Consider the following 21686-nt stretch of genomic DNA (forward strand, 5'->3'; position numbering starts at 1 on the left):
TACAGTATATATATATATATATATACAGTATCTAGTATAACAACCTGCAAAAAATGCTTTGAGCAGGTTGTTATACTAGATAATTTCCAGATGTTGTTTCCAACCTTTTCCATTCCATACTTTGATGATCATTCAATGAATTTACTCTGTTTAAGTTAATCAACAGGACTGAATCATAGGTAAAATAATCAAATTGTGTAGGAAGAACTCAAAATGATTAACTTATTCAGTTAAACTAAGCTTTTTTATAAATTATGCCAATAGGCAGAAATGCTACTTAAATTTTTAACTCTATTACTCCACTCTCTCATATTTATCATACACAATTCATTATAATATTCTGTATAAAACGTTGCAGCTGGGCTTAGTAAAAGATCTTTGATTAAATGATAAGGCTCCATAAAGCATTCTTGAAAACTGCAAGTTCAGCCAGAAGGTTAATAATCTGAAAACTCAAGAGGCACTAGTACTAACTTTTAATGAAATAATTAATTATAAAGATGAAACAGAGCCCAAATGATCTTGTTTCAAGACAATACACCCAGAGGTTTAATTGGGCTTTGGCAACTCAATTCCAGGAATGACAGATGCCAAGAAATTCAAAATGTACAAGCTACATCTTCAAAGTTGCACTATATTCATGCAACCTGGTGTGTCATTGTCTATGAGAAAGGAGAAATAAACATATATTTTTCTTCTATTTTTCTCATTTTTCTGCTCTATGCATTTGACTTCTCCCTATGTGAATTGCTATTGCAATCGAGTGAAAATAATCCTTTCTTAAATAACAGGAAGCTAAACTGGAGTGGATTCAAGAAGGTTGGTGCTACATGCATTTCAAATGTATACTTTAGCAGAAAAGAAATAGTTCTACAGGACATGCAACACAAATTGTGCTGCCATAAATTCTTCTGTAATAGTATATGCGTGCAAGTGTGCATTGACAATTGTGGTTCAAATCAGCAGAGGTATCTTGTCACCTGCCTTTCATACAAGTTCAAGACTGCAACCAGCAATGTCTTAATCCTCAATGTAACCAAGCCATATAAATAATATATCCTGCCTGATAACACTTCAGCTTCTCTTTCAGGAACACTTCCAGCTTCAGCAAAACGTCCTCTGCTGCGCAAATCTTGGACATTCAAGCCTTACACGAATCCAGCAACTAATACAATTAACATGCAGGTCTAAACACACTTAGCTGCTGCTGTCCTTCTGCCTCACCACAAACCTAGTCCAGTATCCCATTCCCACATCTCCAAAGTCCCTATGAGTCCCAGTAAACTCACTCTGACACTTAGGTCCACCAATAAATTAGCTGCACTGATTTAGTTGTGGACTGGGGCTACATCATCAGTGCCTACCTAAAATGGAACTCTCAGATCCCTAAGTCCTCAGTACAACAACTTTAAATCTATCTCTGATATCTTCTATAAAGATGTTCAGCTTTATCTCATCCCAACCTATCTCCCTAAATTAAATCTACACCAGAAATGTTGTCAATGTAGTAATGAATAGGAGCTGCTGCTGACACCAGTTGTGGAACCCACTTTTCCCTCTGGGCACAGAATTAATTATGATTTGCTGTCTTGTCAGATCAAGCCTTAATCAGCCAGGAAGAGTGCTGTCACCCAACATATATAGTAATTTTAAAATATGCTATGGAACCAGATTTCATCTTCCACATGTCTCAGCCATACAAACCATCATTTCAATCTTAGCTACGAAGCAAACTCTATGCAGCTAATACCCTTCACCCCTGATATAAACCTGCTCTGTAACTTCTTCATCAATTAAACCTATGAGAGACAAATTCTGCTTGTTTCAGAGCCAAACTTGGGACAGCAGCTCCTTCTGACTGTGGCGGCAGCACTTAAACATTTTAGAAAGCACCAAACAAACATCAGTTAATCTTCCTGGTCTTTAAAGTAGTGATGGCTGTGCATAAGCTCTATAGGTAGACAAACACTGCTTTAAATGTATTTTTAGCAAAACCAAATGAAACCAACAAAGGAGGTTTCAAGGGGCCAAGCTGACGTTATAAGTCATTATGTACAGATCTGCCACACATGTTTAGAAAGATAAGTGTGTACAAAGCTAAGACATCTAAGATACTGATGTGTCCTGTAAAATGAAAAGAATGTTTTGAAAGAAAGATGGAGTTAAGAATTTACACTGATATCTCTATAATTCCATAATTTCCACTTACATTTTACTACATTCATCTAAGGTCTTAAAAAGAGTTTAATTATAAGCTGTAGTTACTCTTTAAACAAAAAAAAACATTTTATCAGTGATTCCCAGTTAGAAATTCTTGGACTACAACTCTTTATTTTTCCATTTTATGAAGATGTGGAATACTAAAGCAGCAAACAGACTGCAAAGCCACTGACACAGGAACTGTGCATTTATAATATATCCCAAAAAAGCATTTAGTGAAACTGTGTTAAAAGCATGCATAATGAGGACGTTAAACAATTCTCTGAAATCAAAAGCCAAAGGTAAATCTGTAAAAAATCTGTTCCCTTTCCTGGAAATTGAACTTTTAAGAGCACATATGGTATATATATGCTATTCACATAGACAACTGCAATATCCAAAAAGCATTAAGGAATAGTGCTCAATTTTCTGTAACGTCATTCCATTTTGCAAATCATTGTCTGTAAGCAGGAATGCTCAATGAAGAAGGGAGCCTAAGAGGAACAGAAAAGCTATCTCCTTGAAGACACAGGTTTAAGTAAAAATCAAGTGGTCTTCCAGACTAGCAGGTCAGACTAGCACAGGCCACAAAAATCTGACACTTTGTCCTTATTCATGTTCTGCTTTCAGGCATGTAAAAGAACTAAATGAGCTTATTATAAAGAAAGGAATAGAAAAAGGACAGTATTAACACTGAGAATAAGGAAGCAAAAGCAGCATCAACCCACATTTTAAAAAAGGTGTAATGAAAGCTTAACTGCACCAGAAATTCAAATAGGCAATTTAATTTATAATCATGGTTTTTTTGGTTTTTTTTTTTTTTTTTGGTTTTGTTGTGTTTTGGCTTATGGGATTTTTAGGGTTTTTTTTATAAGCCTGACTTTTGTGCACAGTTTGAAACAAGATTTCCAGAAATAATACTTAGTAACTTTTTGAGCTGTAATTTGGTATCTTTAATTAAAAATTTTCCCTTTTCCAGTAATATGTTTCCATGAATGACATGATTCACCAATATTAAGAGTAATAATACCCTAGTCGACAGTTCTCCTCATGTAATCGATATTTGCTGCTTCTGTTCCCAAACACATCTGAGGTTTTCTGATTACATGTCATCCTCAATTTTGCCAAGCACCTAAGTGTAGTCAAAGCCCTGCTACCTTTTAGTTCTGTAGGAACACTTCTAAACTCCTTTCTCCTTAATGGTATCATTTCAAGATAATATGAGAGGGAAGAGAACACTGCATGGACCATTTGTCATTTTCCAGTTCTGTCTGACATATAAGCACCTTAAAATCTAATCTGTAATAGGGGATGACATATGCAGCAAAAGCAGGTATACACTTCAAAGTTGTATGGCACTCTTTTGGCATATACCAAGTCTTGACTGATTCTCTCATTCCTGCCTTTCGGGGAAGAGATTTACATATTCCCAAAACCGTATCTCCACACTAGGTTTATAGGAAAAAAATGAAGATCCACTACTTATTTTATCCACGCATTATTTCCTTAGTTATCAGTCGCACCAGCAGTTGCATGGAATAAAAATTACATTACATTTACTCAGAGCACTTTTTTGCAGCATCTTTAAGAATTCACAATTTGAAATACACTAAAATCTCTGCTTACAAGCATAACAAGGAAAGAAATTACATCTCAGAAAGGATGAACAGATGTCCAGATGCAAGTTAAATTATTTTCATAAGGTCTACATAACACTAATCTCTTTTTTAGCTAGGTGAAGTATTATTAATCTGATGCATCCGCAAAAGTCAACAGTAGAAATTATAAAAGCCAAATACACTTGATAGCCATTTTAGTACCTCAAAAAACAGCAGACTGCAATAGGTATTTAGCTTCTCTATCTGCATAATAGTCTCAGTAGTTTTTTTCTTATTAACTATTTTAGTCATTTTCTATCATAGTTGAGAAAAAATAGTATAGCTTTTTTTTCTAAGCCATAGGAAACCTTTATTGCAATGTATATAAACGTATGTTTGAAGAGATTAGAGATACTCTCTAATGAAGTAAACTTCTTGAAAAGAGGAACTTGTCTGAAGAATTCTCTACATCACATCAGACACACTTGCTTTTGGAATAAAGCATGTGGTGTGTACCACATCTGCCCAGAGCAACCTTGGATACAGAATGGATACAAGGAGAAAGGCTTATGAAGACAAGCTCTGGCATTAATAGCTCAGTTCTCAGCACTTTAAACTTTTTGATCATCTAGCTGAACCCAGCTACAGGAAAACTCCATTTTCCCTGATGAACTGATTACGAACTCAGCTAGTCCAACTTGACATTCACAAAGCCTCTAATTTGCAAGCCAGCTAGGGAAAAAAAAAAAAAAAGGCTCTCCAGCCACAGGAATATTTCAGCCCTTCATTTGCTTCCATATAGAGCTGTTCCTGCGCAGTTTGACATTCCAGTGACATGCCTGTTAGCTACACAGTGCTGAATAGCAATGAAAATCTCAGGAAACACTCAAAACCATAGTGCTCCTGTGCTTCCCTTGGTTCTTTTTCTGCCTCAATACACTGCCTGCATAGACTGCTGGTTTTACAGTCTTCCTGTTCAGAGGCACATGCATCAGACACACCATGGCTGAATGCATCTTACAAGAAGCTCCAATCCACATATCCTGTACAATCCATCATCATCTTGTGGCCACTAATAGAATTCGAATATATGATAACTAAGTTAACTTAACTTCTTAGTTACAGTAACTAAAATATAACTTGCTCCAAACATCTAATAACGTTGCTTACATAAGTTTGTCAGTGTACAGACAGAAGTATGCTTTGCATGACTACCTGTTTAAATGTTCTGCAGGATCAGGTCTTCACTCAAATAACATCTCTTGTCCAGATCACCCAAAAAGTCATTTTTGTAGAGATTTTTGTCCCTTAACTTTGGAATTTTTTAACATAAATATCTGCATTTCAGGTTATCAATCTAGATGTCCTTTCTCATAGCCAGAAGAAAGAAGAAAACAACTCTGTGACCAATTATCATAATTATGTAAGAGAACATAGGTTGGGCAAGAAATTACTTTTCCCCTCCCTTGACTACAATGGAAAGTTTAAGTAAGAAAGTCAGATGGAAATATCATAGAAATCTGAATTCAAGTGAGACAAATATCACCTTATGTCTAACTCCTTCGGCTCTTTTGAGTCAAAGCTGTTTTGTTGTAATGAGCCCGATTCTCAAGAATTTATGTAACATACAACAAAACCTTGCATGACTATCTATCATCATGTTGGCAAATTTTTACCTAATCTTAGCTGCTTGTTTGACTTTTACAAGAAGCAGACAGCAAGGTCTACTACATACACCAAAACTAAAGAGGATTAATATTACCCTTTATACCCTCTGTCATTCACTCCAGATGAGAAGTCAGCACCCACATCTGAATTTGGACTTAATGCTTACATATAATATTGAGAATTACATATAATTTGGTGCTTTGATTACAAAACCCCAAACAAACAGCTATACAGTGTACAGCTTTTGTGATAAAACTATTTTTAAGTTTCAAAAAAGTAAAACTCTATATAGAAAGTACTGTGATATAAAATTAGGGTTATGCTACTCAAGCTATGCATCAGCAAATACTGAATAACAGAGTTTTCCAAAATCTCATAGTGTATCTTTCTTTCCTATTTCAAACTCTGTTTTCTGGTTTCTAATTTTCTTTTTCAGAATTCTTGGAATTAATACTGGGGAGGTTAGAAATGAGCAATAAACCCAGTAAACCCCTACGTGCTTTCCATTTCTGGCCTTCTGTCTTTGAAAGTTATCATAAAGGAAAATCTGCTATCATGAGAGGAGCTCAACATTTGAAAATTAATCCATCTTCCACAATATCTGAAATACTCAATTCTGAAATCTTAGTATCTTACAGTTCTATCTGTTCTGCAGTAGAAATCCAATTGGGGATCAAAAAATTTCTATTTCATAATAACTTAAGGTTCAATTACAGTATTCTTATAGATTTTATTTATGAAGCATGAAAGCTTCCTATTATACATAAAATTCATATATAACATCTGTAAAAATAAAGAGATCCAACTGAGTTTATATTAATATGCTTTTGCCTAGAATTCAGCATGCTGTTGTCAGCAAAGCACTTAAGTATGAGCTTTACTTTGAGCCCATAATAAAGTACTTAAATGAATTAAAGCAAACTACTAACTTGCTTAAGAATTTAGTAACATAAAAATCATCTTAACTGTGTGGAAAATCAGGATAACTATCCTGTTTTACATGCTCTGTAATTACTTTTAATTTCCATATTAATATGTGGAAATACTGTATACAAAATGTTATGATTCATGTATTTGACATTAATTTGCCTATTGTAAGATTAAAGGATTTAACCAATTAGACAACATCTTAAAAATATTCAGAGTAATCTCTGTACTTTTCTCTTGTAGTTTATTAGAAACACTCTCCAACAGACAACCTAATTTTTTAATTTGCAAAGCATGGGGCACAGATAACACTTGGGAACTGTGGGTCATAGAATGATGAGCTTGTTCCAAGAGAACACAGTTACAAACTCTCTAAAATCAGTCAGAACTCAAAAGTAAAATATTTTCAATATTGATCAAAGATGTATACACAAACCTGCAAGGGGTTGAGCTGAGCACACTTCCTACTGAATATATGATGGAATATAAAGCTGCATATTCTTGAATTCATGCATATGGCAAACTACTTGGAAGTTAGCTCGAGTCTTAATGAGAAAATTAAAATAGAAATGTTGAGCTATCTAGATGATTCACTTAGAAAAATTAAAAGGAATGTTGTTTTTATTCCAAGTCAGTGTTGAAAACCATCTTCAATTAAAAAAAATATTACTAGAAAAAAATAAAACAGAAATTTTCTTGGATGAATAAGCTATTTTTTTCAATTTCTGTTTTCCATCAAATGTTCAAAAGTTAATTGCAACCTAACCTGGATACATGCCTTAGATAATTCTTTATTTCTCCTGTGTGACAACAACAATAAAACTAACTAATAATGAAGCAAAACTAACCTCATGTATTTCTACACCTCTAATCATAGCTAAAATTAAGAATCTCTAATTTGATTGTTTTAAATGGGAGATACTCTTTGCAATTAACAGTGGTTTTGCTTAAGTAATACAACACAATTAGAATACTTGTCAGCTAATGAAGTTTGATTATATTAAGTATTATCTTTCTCCAAACTCTAATTTAAGTATTTATGAGGAGGGTTTTTTTAAGCTGGTGGTTTTTATATATTTTTATATCAGTTTTTCAAGCTGATATTGTATCATTAAATTTGATTATAAAACAAACAAACAAAAAAATTCTTCAATCCTTTTTAGAATCATATCTACCAGAAGTCATGCTACACAAATTCAGAAATATTTGGAAGCAGGTCCATAAATCAGGCCATCACAATTGAGTCCTATTGTGACCTATTTCCAGAATATTATCACATGCAGAATATATGAGGGTTTGTAAATGAACATGATACATCTATTAGGACTAAATGCAAGAATGCATGAACTTTAAAACCACTGATTTCACCACAAGCTAAGCAAACCAGAACTTCAGTTACTTTCCCTACATGTACTGCAGCTTTTCAAAGTCCTACAAAGTGTCAGCTACAGATTGACAGATGCCCAGCTCCTGAGGCTTCACCATATATGAAAGCAATAAAAATAATTACAGTATGGCAAGGTTAAGCAGTTCCATAGTAACTAACTCAGCAAAGCACAGTGCTCAGTATGAGCTTGACATTACTGTGGAGAACTGAAAGGTTCTGCATTGCCACTAGCAAAACTCTGAAAAGAAAGATGACTAATTCTGTTAAACAGGTGAGATTTAATAATGTTTAAATGAACAGCTGTTTTAACTTAAAAAAAACACTTATTGTTTTTAATTACACTCTTCCCTATCCTTACAATTTTCAAAAGTATGTTGACTTTTGGTTGCCATCAATAAATTTTGTTTGCTAACAGTAACCTAAAATAAGGCACAGCTCATTGTCTGATTCTTTCAAAACTGGCATTTTCAGAATATGATTCAAACATACTGGAAATTTGGGCTGGCAATTACATACTCCTTCTCCAACAGTCAAGACTTACTACTGCACCATATCCTAGAGAGAAAAAGTTAAGACTGCTTGAGCAACACTTAAGCCTTTTGTTAAATCACAACACTGCAAAATTAATCTATGGTGAATGTTTTTGATATGTAGCAATAAATTTATTTTCCACCAAATAAAAAGTTTTAAGGATAGTGTAAAATCAAGTTGCAATCCCAAGTGAAGCTGAACAATTTGTATAAAATACACACCAACACATACAAATGTATGAAAAATCTATGAAACCCCGATTTAGTTCATATATCTCTTTTTCAAATGTTAAAGGAACATCTATTCTCTCTCTCTTTCCTCTATAGTTTACTGAAATAATTTAATTTAAGAATAAATTTTACCAAAAGTTTTATTCTGCTCTTTAGCTTCTACTCATTGTAACAAACTAAATACTATACTATGTGCTGGACAACTTTTGCATCAGGAAAATTAATAATTTGAAATAATAATAATGTGCAACATGAACTCTAATTCTGAAATAAAATAAAGCAGCTGACTTTCCAGTTTTACAAGAGCTAGAGAGAGAATACCAAAGTAATATTGTCTGTTTAGCTGAATGCCAAAGTTGTATTGCCTGCAGAGTCAACATTTTATACATTGTACTAAGTCTTCTAACTCATTATTTCAAATATTTTGCAAGTTATATACTATGATCTAAAAACCTATACAGTCTATTTATTATCCAGTCTGATAATTTTACTTTTCTGTATGGAATTTTCTCTTACTTTGTGCCTCTCTTTTTGAATTTGCTGTTTAAGGTAGCTTGTAGTATTTTCTGGGTTCATAAATCAGAATATTCTATAGAATGATGATTTTCTTTACATTTTAAGAAACAAATAAATACAGCCAAAACACTGCCCAATACCACTCAAAAAGAAAAGATGACAGTACCTGGTGAGCCTGCAACAACTGCTCAGCAAACTGACGGATTCTGGATAGGAGAAGGGATATTAAAGAATTTCTTAGTATGTTGTTCCTTCCTAGCAAACCCAGCGTTTCTGATACAGAATGCAGTGCCTGAAACTAAAGAGAAATAACAGTAAATTTAATCTTTCAAACTGCATCTCAGTCTTTTCTCATCCCAAATAATTACTTCAAGTAGGAATGGGATTTACATATGAAAACATTAAAAGAAAAAGTCCATTGACATTGAAAATTTCAGTGTTTAAAAATTTTACTGATTATAGACACATGAGATCTATGAGAAATTGGCATGCATCCTCACAAGATTAACACTACAGGAAACTGTCACAGGAACAAACTCCTCCAAAAGAGTGAACTCCCCAGGACACCACTTTTCAGGATTAGTTGTCATCATACCCATCTACTCACACAGCAAATTGGTGACTACTCTGCACATACAGTTTTTCTGCTTTTCATAGCTAGACAAATAAATGAACAAATTCTTTGAAATTCAAACATGTAAGCTGAGAGCTGTACTAGGGTGTTGTCAATAAGTTATCAGGAAAAAACCTGATTAAATGCTAACTGCTAGAAGACAACTATGTATCTGTATGTATTTTCAAATTCAAACAATTCACCTTCATATTGTTCTTTAACAATGCATTTCGCCTGAACCCCAAGAGGAGTGATGTAGACTTAGCTGAGGATTAAGTTAGTAATTTTTTGCCACAGTTTTTTCTACTAAAAAAAACCCAAACTGTTTTCTTTGTTTCCTGAAATTGAAATAAATAGCTATTATGTAATGAAGCATACTTCTCTAAAAGTACACAAGATTTTTCTTTATGTAAATATACTGGAGTTATTTGAGAGGAAAAAAGAAGTAGGACACATTATTACAATTATTATAATTTGTGTTTTTATATAAATGCATATGCCCTACAACATTAATGTTCAGTAACTCTTTGTAACTGAGTATTTTTGACTCTTTGTAACTCTTCGTAAATGAGTATTTTTGACTGACAAAAGGATATTCTTACACAAATCTGTATGCCTAAGAATAACTATGTCTGAACCACTCAAAACAGATTACTGCATCCTATTAACAATCTAGATTGCACCTCCAGCCAACTCACATGTGTATTCACATGCAGACAAATATATATCTATATCTATACATATATAGATATATACACACATATATATAAATAAAAATACTTGCCCGCCATTTACAAGTTTGCATTGGATGAATCCTGCTGGAAAACTTTTCCAAACACACAAAAGACAGGAAGGTGTTCCAGGAGCAGTCAGCATGATTTTATTTAGGGGAAGCCTTTACCTCAACTTTACCATGGTTTTCATCACTGTCTCCTGTAAAATTGTCAGTGACCAAATTTTGAGCTAGGTAAGTGGACAGCGAGGTGACAGAAATCTTTTGATGTAAAACCCGTTAATTAGGCAGCTTTGCATTTACATTTCTTCCTTCACTGCCTGATCAGCAGGTGATGCAATGTCTATTTACCAGCCTCTTCCATCTGGTAAAGAGTTGGATCAGCTTGGTTATCATCTGCCCAACATGAGACTCCAGTGCACAGTCAGAACAATCCAACTTCAATAAAACTTTGCCCTCAATCATGTCACTTCTGTGTGTAATCCCAAAACAAGTATCAAAACAAATCTAAAAAAGACATACAAGTCTCAAGTTCAGAATCTTCATGCAGAGATACAAAGTAAACGCCTCCAATTAAAAAGAATTCATAAATTGTACATATACAGCTTTGAAAACCTGTGCAATTAAAATAATTCATCAACATAAAGACCAAAGAGTCTATAAATATGAAATGTGAATGAGATGTGATAAAAATAGGTTTCTGAATAATGAAAATTATATGAAGGGATAATGTAATGCATGCACCTACCTGTACTTTGAGGCTATATGAATTAAAATGAGACTTTCATATACTGGAAATATGTACCCTTCCAAACAAAACAATGACTCCTCTTTCTAAAAATAAGGTAGAAATTACCATTTTGAAAGCGTATTCCACAGTATCTACTAGAAACAAATTTGGAACACCTGGATAGTTCTGCCTTGACAGCACCCATGTTCCCAAAGGTACAACTGCTTCAACTCAAGGTTTAAAAAATGCTTTAAAAATAGCACATTTTTTGGTAAAATTACCATTCATTTTTATTTCTTTTAATAAATTAAGGAAGGATACAAATTTTACAGTTCTATATTTTCAGAGCATAACATTGAGTATACTTGCTAATTTGCCTTCGGTGAGCAAGGGAACTAGGCAATCCAGAGCAGTTTTTCAAGGTGACCTCTCCCAAACATCAAAGTAAAACACAAATATTGCTGTTCTTGTTTAAGTTCTCTTCTATTTGCTTACATAATTTTTGATAGATAATTAAGCAATTTTTTGTGCAATTATTAATGCTAGCAGATGAGATTTAACTAAAATAGAATCTTTCCAAAAATTTCCATGTCTTTTATGGTTTGGCAAGAGTTGCCACTTTCTATTTGGAATTTTTGAAGACTAGATAACAAGGAACCTTGAAATTTAAAGACTCAGCCTCTACTAAGAGAGGTAAGCAGGTATTTTGCATTTTGTAATGATGCCACTTAGGGTACTTGAGATATGAGTATCAATGGCAATGAAAAATGCCTCAGGTGAATTTATTAATATTTAATACATATTATTATTAAATGTATCCTTATAATAAAATATTTCCCAGTAACATATTATAGAAAATATATTGTAATTATAGTTAATAAATATTAATACAGGGTTGTTTGTTTTTTTTGTTTAATGCTGTGGAAGAAATAAAACCAATGCATTTCAGGAATCCGCAGGTAAAAACAGTCAGAAATCTGGATTGTAAAAAATATACCATTAGAAACAGGAAGTAATGGAGCCTGGTTCACTGTTCAGCCCTCCTCCCACACCCCAGGTTCCACTGTCTTCCCATGTTATTCAGGATTCAGAACAAGAGAGGGCAATGCTGTGCCAGCAGTTGGGAAGGATGTGTACATTGTCAACCTGGCTTTGCCAAAATGAATATATAATGTCAACATTCAGCTCATCTCAGGCATACTAACTTGGACTCTCCTTCACCCAGCTACTGATTTTAAAGCCTACCTGAAGGTATTATTGACCTTTCACTTCTTTCCAAGTAATTTCAAACTGGCTATCAAAATTTACTTGCAGAGCAAATGACTGATAACCAAAGCAGACAGCACACACACCGTAAGCCCTGTTTCCCAGGAAACAGCATAAAAAACTTAAGGAATTGGTTTTTTAGAACTCATTTATCAGCATATTATATTTTATTTAATAGTGGATATCTAAAATTTCTGAGTTTAATTCCTTCATGAGTTGCGTGATTCACTACACCATGCAGCTTTGACAACTGCACCTTACTTTCTGTTTTGCTAATTTACAGTTTTTGTCCCAAGTAACAGCTCTCTTTCCTAATAAACTGATATATTTGGCAATATAGGACAGGAAAATAATTATTGCAGGAATCCTCAAATTGTGAAGTCTAACAAAAAAAACTATTTTTATCTTTGATTTCACATTACCCTTGCCCATTTAATCCAACCTGACTTCCACTCCTAATCATCAATGCCAGCTGAAAACCTCACTTTTATACAGAGAACATTAGCACCCCTTTTCTTATCTTCACATTGCTTCCTTTGTTAATTGATGCTTCTCATGTACCATGATGCTTCTCGTGTATCATGAGAAGATAGCTCTCAGAGAGCTCTTCCTGTTTACTTGCCAGTATTTCTTCTATCAGTCTTGAAAATTGATACATATTATTTCAACCCTTTGCTCTGTAGACCACATCTCCAGCCCTTACTTTGCCCTTACCCCTTCACAGAATCATGCAATCATGGAATGTAAAGGTTGGAAGGAACCTTAAAGATCATCTATTCCCAACCCTCTTTGACTTGGGCAGAGACATCCCCCACTAGACCAGGCTGCTCAAGGCCTTATCCAGCCTGACCTTGAACAGTGGCAGGCCTGGCACATCCACAACTTTTAAGGGCAACCTATTTCAGCATCTTACCATCCTCACAGTAGAGACTTTCTTCTTAATACCTGGGCTAAATTTCCCCTCTTTCATAATCTTGTTCATGCTTTTCTCCACTCTTCTTAACCTAATGTTCTCCAGTAGAACCATCAGTTGGCTCCACTGCTGTGGGCTGTCAGTGTCAGGCTTGTCCCTGGCATGCTGTGGGGTGATATGCAAAGATTAGAGCCATGGGGTGCTGGTGAGGATCCTCTGCTGCTGATGCAGAAATGTGCTAGCTGCACTGAAGCATACTTGCAGCCTTAGGGAGATGAGCCAGGGACTCGTGAAGAACAGAAGCCAACAGGGAAACACCAGGGAGGCAGATGTCTCAAAGGAATTCATGGGTGTTCCTCTAGGAAGGTAACATGGCTACAAATCAGCTGAGGTGCCTTTACACCAATGCACACAGCAAGGGCAAAAACTGGAGGAGCTGGAAGCCACTGTGCTGCTAGAAAGCTACAACCTTGTTGCCATTACTGAAGCTCGGTGTGAAAAATCCCAGGACTGGAGCATGATTATTGAAGGCTAAAGAGTGTTCAGAATAGACAGGGGAGGAAGGAGAAGTGGAGAGACTGCTCTCTGCCTCAAGAGCTGGATTGAGTGAGGAGAGTCATCTTAGAAGAACAACCATGAGCAGCTTGAAAGCCTGCAGGCAGGAATCAGAAACTGAGGCAACAAAGGGAACCTTGTGACTGGGGTTTACTACATGCCCCTATCAAGGGGAGCCTATTGAATAAGTCTTTTTGCAAGAGGCATTAAGCTTACAAGCACTTGTCCTGATGGGGAGTTTCAGTCCACTCAGCATCTGCTGGACAAGCTAACTTTATGCTGTACTTCTTCCATAATTGTAGCTTTAGTGTATGATCTGCATCTGCTGAAGCTGACTGTAAGGGGAAGATGGACATTTTCTTTCATTCATTCTTGTCTAAATTACTTCTATGATCCACTTTACTGAAGTTAATGAGGGTCAGTCAGTTTGGTGATTGCTTTAGACAGTAGCAATTTTCAAGACAATGGATTCTGATTACCATTTGAATTTCTACATAAGAACAACGGATTGCTTAGAAAATTTAATTCAATAATCAAGAGATTCAAGCATTGACTCGTACTAAACCTCAAAATCCAGGCAACATATTTTAATATTCATACAAATGAAGTGCTCTTCCCCTATAAAAGCAAAATCTTTTGGCATATGAAAATGCACCCATAGTATTCCCCTTGGGACTCAATTAATTAGGATAACTGAAGCCTGCTCATTTTACACTTGAAAATCACCAGTGACATGAATAAATATTTCTAAATCTTATTTGTCTCTAAGCAGGAAAGACAAACCAATGAATTAAGTCCTGTCTTGGCTGTGGTTGACAAAAGATACTGCAAACCTATACACAGTTGGGGGAAATTTATTGTCAACCACAATTAGCTGCAGCATGTATTAAATGCATACTGTTGTATGTATTCAAGCATCAGAGTAAGTTTATGATGACTCTCTTCCAGGAAAATTCAGTCATTAATGAATCACACAAATTGTATCCTAGATAAGAAAAGATTCAAAACCATTGTTCTGATGAATGCGTGCTGTTTAAACTGCACAAGCACACATATACATTTCATTATATAATTGCCACCGAGATTTAAACATTTCTCTTTCTGCTTTTCAACTGTATGTATTACTTTTCAACTTGTTATTTTCATGAAGAATTGTGAATTCTTCACACAAATACCCAGTGAAGGCAGTAAAATACTAGAACTCCTGCATTTGCTTTTCTGTTAAATGTTATCAATAGTAGTATTTTGAGCAGTGGCAAAAATTTACATAAAGGCTTTTAGATGAAACATGAGAGAAAAATTAAAATGGGTAGTAAAGTCCCAAACAGGATAAGAGAAGTTCCTTAAACCATGTTGATGTCTCAGTGCCTCCAGATGCTGTTAATGCTAGTAACTTCAAAACAACTACCCTAAAGGCAGCCAATTTCTGAAAAAGAAAAAGGTTGAAAAAAAAAGGAAGGAAATATCACATAACCTTTTTTTGTGTGTGTGCTGTTTGACTGGAGCAGCAATTCATGACTTAACATCATCTTCAAAGTCAGTACTGATGTTTTAAACATAGCATGAGAGGAAGCAAACAACAACAGACCACTGAAACACATCTCTCTTCTTTCCAGGTCTTGCTTGAAAGAGATTATGAGCGAGATAGGCCAGAGAGATGAGGTATTTGTTGAACAGGAGCCCAACACAGCTCAACGTTAAAATCCCAAAAGCAGTGTCTTTGTGTTTTGGTTAACTACTTAAAACATGAGGTCCAAGAAACACACACAGATCTCTGTAAAAAACACAGGGTGAAGGCCAGGATCTTTTGGCCTGTAACAGATGGATTAGCCAAGCTCTGAATTACAGCATCAACTAAAAGAAGTACAACTGGTGAACTGAATTGTCTACAGTGCTGACTGGTGTGACAACAGGATCACACCACAGAAATCCTACATAATGCAGCACCCTGAGATTTACTTGGCCATGACAGCTTTGAACACAACTGAATGGCACTGAAAGAGGTTAAGGATAAACCTATTTTTATTCTATCTCCAAAGTAATAAATGAGACTCTGGATACCCTCATAATAACTGTTTTGAAGTTTCACACAACTGTATAAAAAAGAGATGTAAATATGACACATATAAAGCGTCCTTATTTCTGTTAGAAGCCCAAATTCACCACAGGAGGCTTCCAGACAAGCTCCAGGACATCATCTCTGAAGTGCTCTACTGCCATGAGCTGTCCAAAACCTCCACCAGAAATACAAAACACATATGCTACCCTAAACAGCACAGGGAGTCAGGAATCCCCAGTGCCTCCAACTGTTGTTTTCTTCTGATAGAGGAGAAATGATGCCCTGTTGGAACACATTCTGGACAACAGATACAAACATCAACACAACAGGCACACTGCAGTGCCAGTGAGTGAGCCATGCAAACAGGAGCAGGGTAAATATACATTTTGCTGTCTCTGTGGAGGTGGATGAAGACAGGCATTGTCAAATCCCAAGCAGGTAGATTAAGCACAAAACAATGTTCCAGTACTTCCTTTTTGTAGTTTCTACTCCACTGGGGCTGTAATTATGTACCATAGCTCCTACCAGAGTTTTCCATGCAAATTGTTTTCCCATGTTTTGTCAGGTTGTAGAGTCCATTTGAAAGCCAGAGCCAGTGGCTCTGCCAACCGAACACAGAGATTGAGTTTTATAGTACACTTTGGACTTGCAGGACTTGCAAGGAACCTACATAAATAAAAATAAAAACCTACATAATACACTGACATAGCAGAGTGTGTCAGTGGAGTGACTCAACACAAATGAACAACTTGCAAACTGCAAGGCAATACACACCTCTACAAACCCCCAAGGTCTCAGTACTGAGGACTTACAAATTGGTGATGAACAAAGCAGTTGCACCACAGATCAGCAGTGATTGTCACACATTTTGCTGCATGAAAGCAACAGCTCATCTGTACTAGAGTTAGACACAGGATCCCAAAAAATTTTTCTGTGGCAGCCATACAGGGATGCAAAACCAAGCCACCAGAAGGTGCAGAGTTAGGCCTTGCATAGATAGTTGAACCTCTGAAAATTCATGCTTCACCCTGAGCAGCTGTGACTTGAGCCTCCCTTTCTGAGATATTTCCAGAAGGTTTATTCCAAAAGATTACGTGTCTAACAACTGTGTGCGTATTTCTGAGGTGCTCTCCAAACATGGAGGGAAAAGAGAAAATTTAAAAAAGGAAAATTCAACAGGCTATTTTAAATTTTTTGATATAAATAATTTAATATTTTACATAAAATTGCCTTTTATTTTCTGCCACATACCTTAATTGACCGACTTTTTTTCTTTTTCCTTTTGATACCTATGTCAGTTTGGAGTTTCAGGTCAGACTCTATCCAAGAGTTTAGGCAGTTTTAGGCAGTTGAATCCAGTAAAAAATTTCTGAATACACATCTTTGCTGGTTCTTACAGCTTCAATGCTTTATAATTAGAAACATTTCAAACAATAGGACTCCACAGTTACAGAAAGTAATTCTGCTGCTGTTTTTATTCCTTTACATCTAAGGTAGAGATAATGATTCCTTTCCCAGTTCTCAAAGATTATTTAAAGTTATTTAACTTGCTCTGAAAAAAATCTGAGATTGCTTTTGAAGTTTTAATTAATTAATTAAGTGTAATCCACAGCCACTTCTCTCAGTGAGGTTTTTGAAGGTATTTCTCACAGACCTTTGTCCTTCTTGTAAGATCCTGACAGTTTTAATGATGAGGATGATAAAGGGAAAGCTGTGTCAGATACTACATTGCTGCATGGCTGTCTATACAAATGCTTTCTGACAGTAAGGTTAGATGCAACAAAATTCTTAATATTTTTGTGCTGGAGGGATTTAGGTATTTTCCTGGAACTGAATTTCATAAAGTTTGCGACTCTTTCCAGAAGACAGCCTTGTAAGAAATGGTAATTTTTTTTAAAACCTGTAATTGTGATATTTTTATCACCACCTGTAAAAAGTGTCCCTAGGAGATATCTGGTACACAGGACATGAGGAATTAGTTACACAATTTACACTACTAATTCTGAATGCTACACATTTATTTCCATCCTCAATTCAGTTTAAAGAAAACCAAATCTCTAATCTGGGAACCTCCAAGGTTATCCCTTAGTAACTAGTTTATAGGATTTTTAAACTTTTTGGATCTGTTTGAGTGAAGTAATGGCTGCCAGTAGTAATGACTCTTATGTCAATATTTTGGTGGAAGCAAGATACAACAAATCTCATAAAAAGCCATCTGTTTTAGTGAAGTTATTCAGAGAAAATATGCCACTTTCAAATTATGTGGATGTACTCCATCTCTCTTGAATGATTCATAAAAATACTTTGCAGGCCTGAAACACTCCTAATCTATCAGAGTATTTTCTCCCATTTATGATGTGACATCTCTCACTTAGACTGCCAGATTCCTCCAATTAACAGAAAATCTGTCTCTGGATAATCTCTGGATTGCTCTTCCCCACTTAAACTTATTTCAATTATTTACTGACTTCCCATTCAGGAAGAGGATGGGAAATGGTGGAAACAGTGGACATCATCAATTATAAAGAAGTCCTTAATGAAGGACTGTTTGAACTTTTTCTTTGTATCCAGTGATCACTCACTCACACACACACACACACACACACACACACACACACACACACACACATACACACAGGAGTCACACCTGTATAACTCCATTTCTGATGTCATAAAAATGGAATGTGTGGTCACATCCTTTCAAAACACTGACCAGGGGCACCTCTAATAAAAAACTGAGTCTTGCACCATGCTGACATTAAAGTCCAAATGTTTCTGGTACTAGAAACACAAGGCTCTAGTCCTGGAAAGATTTTAGTCTGAATGCTTCCTAACCAAAATACAGGTACATCCTTTTCACCCAATGCCCTCTTAATTTGGTGACAATGTTTATTTGATGTTCATGTTCTGGGGTAAACACTCAATACACAGTGAGTTGTATTCACTTCAAATTAAGACAAATGGGTACATCCATCCACAGGCATACCAAATGTCCAGGCTCTCATTTTGAGAGAGGCAACTTTAGAATTTATCCTAAAATATGGACCTAGTACCTAGTAAACATTCTTTATGCCCCAAGGATTACAGGGATAAGATCATTTACTCTTATGGTAGCACAGTTACCTATGTGGGGACACTAAACTGGTACATCTAAGTGTCAAAAAACATCACCATTGTGTCTGTTACAAGATATTCTAAAATCCAGAATAAAAACAAAAAATCCTAAGACAGGCAAAGAAATTCACTACCTGTAGGGCATCTTGTGAAGAAAGACCAGGGATATTTTAGTTGAATGAGGAAATTTAACAAGATGATACAGGGAACAACACACACTGATGAATAAAAACAAAATGCAATTCAGTCCTACTTATTGTTTGTGATGGGGACATTATTTTTTAGCTCTTCACTCATTTGCTTATATTTTCCTAAAACACAAATTTGCAAGTAGCTGGAGAATGATGGATATCTGAAGCATCTATTTTACTTAGATGCTCAAGAAAGAATAGAAGTTCATTACATATGAATTAATATCTGCAGTATATCTCCATATAGCAAGAGAAACAAAGTGTTTTTCCAGCATATTGTCTATAAAGTTGCTTTACACTGCAATTTTTATCAGTTATTGAGAAGTCTTGTACTTGGGAATAGGCTAGAAGTTCTTGCATGCATGAGCAAGAACTTTTTCAAGTGCTTCAGAGCATTTATTATCCATATTGCCGAAAAAACCAATCACAAAAATCTCTGTTGCTCTTCAAAATATAAGACAAATTGGTATTTTAAAAGTGCATAAAACCAAGAGAATATTACAGTATATGGAAGTGGGATATGAAAGAAGGAAAGCTTTAAACTTACCCTATTGACACTCGTATTTCTTAAAATAATTTGAATTAGATTTTTCTTAAATTCTTCTAGCTTCTTGAAACACTTCTTCAAAACATGATTCGATAATTTAGTATCAGTTATTAAACTGAGCAAAACACAAACTCCTTCAGTAACGAAACTTGGAGCTGGGAATTTAGGACTGTTGTAAAAAAAAGTCAGTCCATCAAGCAACTGAGACACTGAATTGCATATGGTGAAAGAATCACTCTCAAGCTCTGAGAAGTCTGCTTGAAGAATTCCTCCTTCTGACAGTTTTCTTATTTCAAGCAAACATTGCAAAAAATGCACTGGAGCAGTCAGAGATTGCTCCTTGCTAGTATGGCAAAGATTCAGTGGGGGAACTCTTTCCAACCAATGTTTAGAAGTGTTGACATTCTGCTCAGATTGATGAAAATCTGAAGCTATGCCTAAAGAATCAAAAGCAGAGTCATTAAAGACATCACATCCAGAGTCTTCTAGCTGGCTCAAGTAACTTGTAGGGTTTATAGATTCCCGAACCAAATGAGTTTCAGCAGAGGCATCCTGTTTTCCTGAAATGCAAACATGAACATTACATTTGTGCAATGCTTAAATACATTCTTATTGAAAATGCCATATATACTTTCTCCTTTTTGCTTCCATGCAAAACCATGTAATACATGTGTATGTTGGCTCCCCAAGAACTTCCTGACTAGTATTTAGCTGTGGAAGAAGATCTTTTTAAATTAAAGTCAAAAATTTCAGAGGTTAATGTCTATATGGGAACAAAATGTTTTGTGCTTATAGTAATATGAACAGTAATTTTGAGTTTAAAACTGTCAGAAATTTTAAGTTTTCCCATATATAATTTAAGTAGACATAAGCCAAACAATTTAAGTAAATATAGTGAATATATATACTCCCATTAATTTCCAGGGAAGAAAATGCATGTAAATTTCTGGTCCTCTAAATATTTTCACTGCTTTCATTCTCAAAAACTCAGACTGCTCTTAAAAGGCAGTGAAAGTCTGTTACTATAACTGCATCAAATAAAATATTCTTCTTTATGTATACTCTCTCTCCCCAGTCAGGTATGAAATTCTAACAGTCAAAGCTGAACAGAACATTAGGTTTGATTTTTCCATTATTTAACAAAGAGGAACATTCAGAATCAAAAGTTTCTTCAGTCATCACCTATCTCATACCATCTCCTTCAAAGACACACAAACTACATTACAAGACTATACAGTACATTCACACCAATAAATTACTTTGTGTGCTACTATGAATCTCTTTCAGCCCATTTCACACATTAAATACATTTAAGGCAATGCCTCTTGACATAAACTCAGATTTAGATGACAAAAGACACCTGTTCTACATGCTACCTATGCCAAAAGATTACAGTCAAAACAAGCCAGAGGAGTGAAGTGTGAGACCAACACCCATAAACAGCTCAGTGCCAACAGGCAAAGCTTGAACCCCATCTGACCAATTCCTGCCTCAGCCCTGCTTCCCCTCTCAGTCTTGGAAAACTTGACTATATTGTTCATTTTCTACAAGGATCCCATGCAGTACTATACTCCTCTTAAATTAATTAAAACATATTATAGATGGTTTGGTCGCCCAGGAAATAGATGTTATATTTCATAGCAAGTTAAAAAAAGCATTTTTAACACAGAAAATATGCCTAAGCAGCAACCTACAGTATTCTGTATGTTAATAAAAAACTGCTCAAAAATTTTAATATGGACTTCATTAAATTCACAATTTCAAATTAAATTCTGACCATCAATTCAGTCTCTGAAAACATACCAGTACCAATGAAAGTACTACTATTGAGATCAAACCAGGAAACATGGTTTATTTATTTATTGTTGAGTTTCACGTCTTTAGCATTCAGACATATTTGAAATTGCAC

The 21686-nt window shown here is 35.2% G+C and overlaps 1 protein-coding gene across 1 annotated transcript in view; it reads right to left on the reverse strand.

Moving 5' to 3' along the window:
- Nucleotides 1-21686, reverse strand: part of MEI4 (meiotic double-stranded break formation protein 4) — a 65607-nt gene that overhangs the window by 24931 nt on the left and 18990 nt on the right. Inside the window, exons 4-5 of the mRNA XM_050972902.1 lie at nucleotides 19778-20337; nucleotides 9223-9354 (exon numbers count right to left, since the gene is read on the reverse strand). Coding sequence (XP_050828859.1) covers nucleotides 9223-9354; nucleotides 19778-20337 — 692 coding nt within the window. The remainder of the gene's footprint in view (nucleotides 1-9222; nucleotides 9355-19777; nucleotides 20338-21686) is intronic.

This window comes from Serinus canaria, chromosome 3, assembly GCF_022539315.1.
Source record: "Serinus canaria isolate serCan28SL12 chromosome 3, serCan2020, whole genome shotgun sequence".
Taxonomy (NCBI): Eukaryota; Metazoa; Chordata; class Aves; order Passeriformes; family Fringillidae; genus Serinus; species Serinus canaria.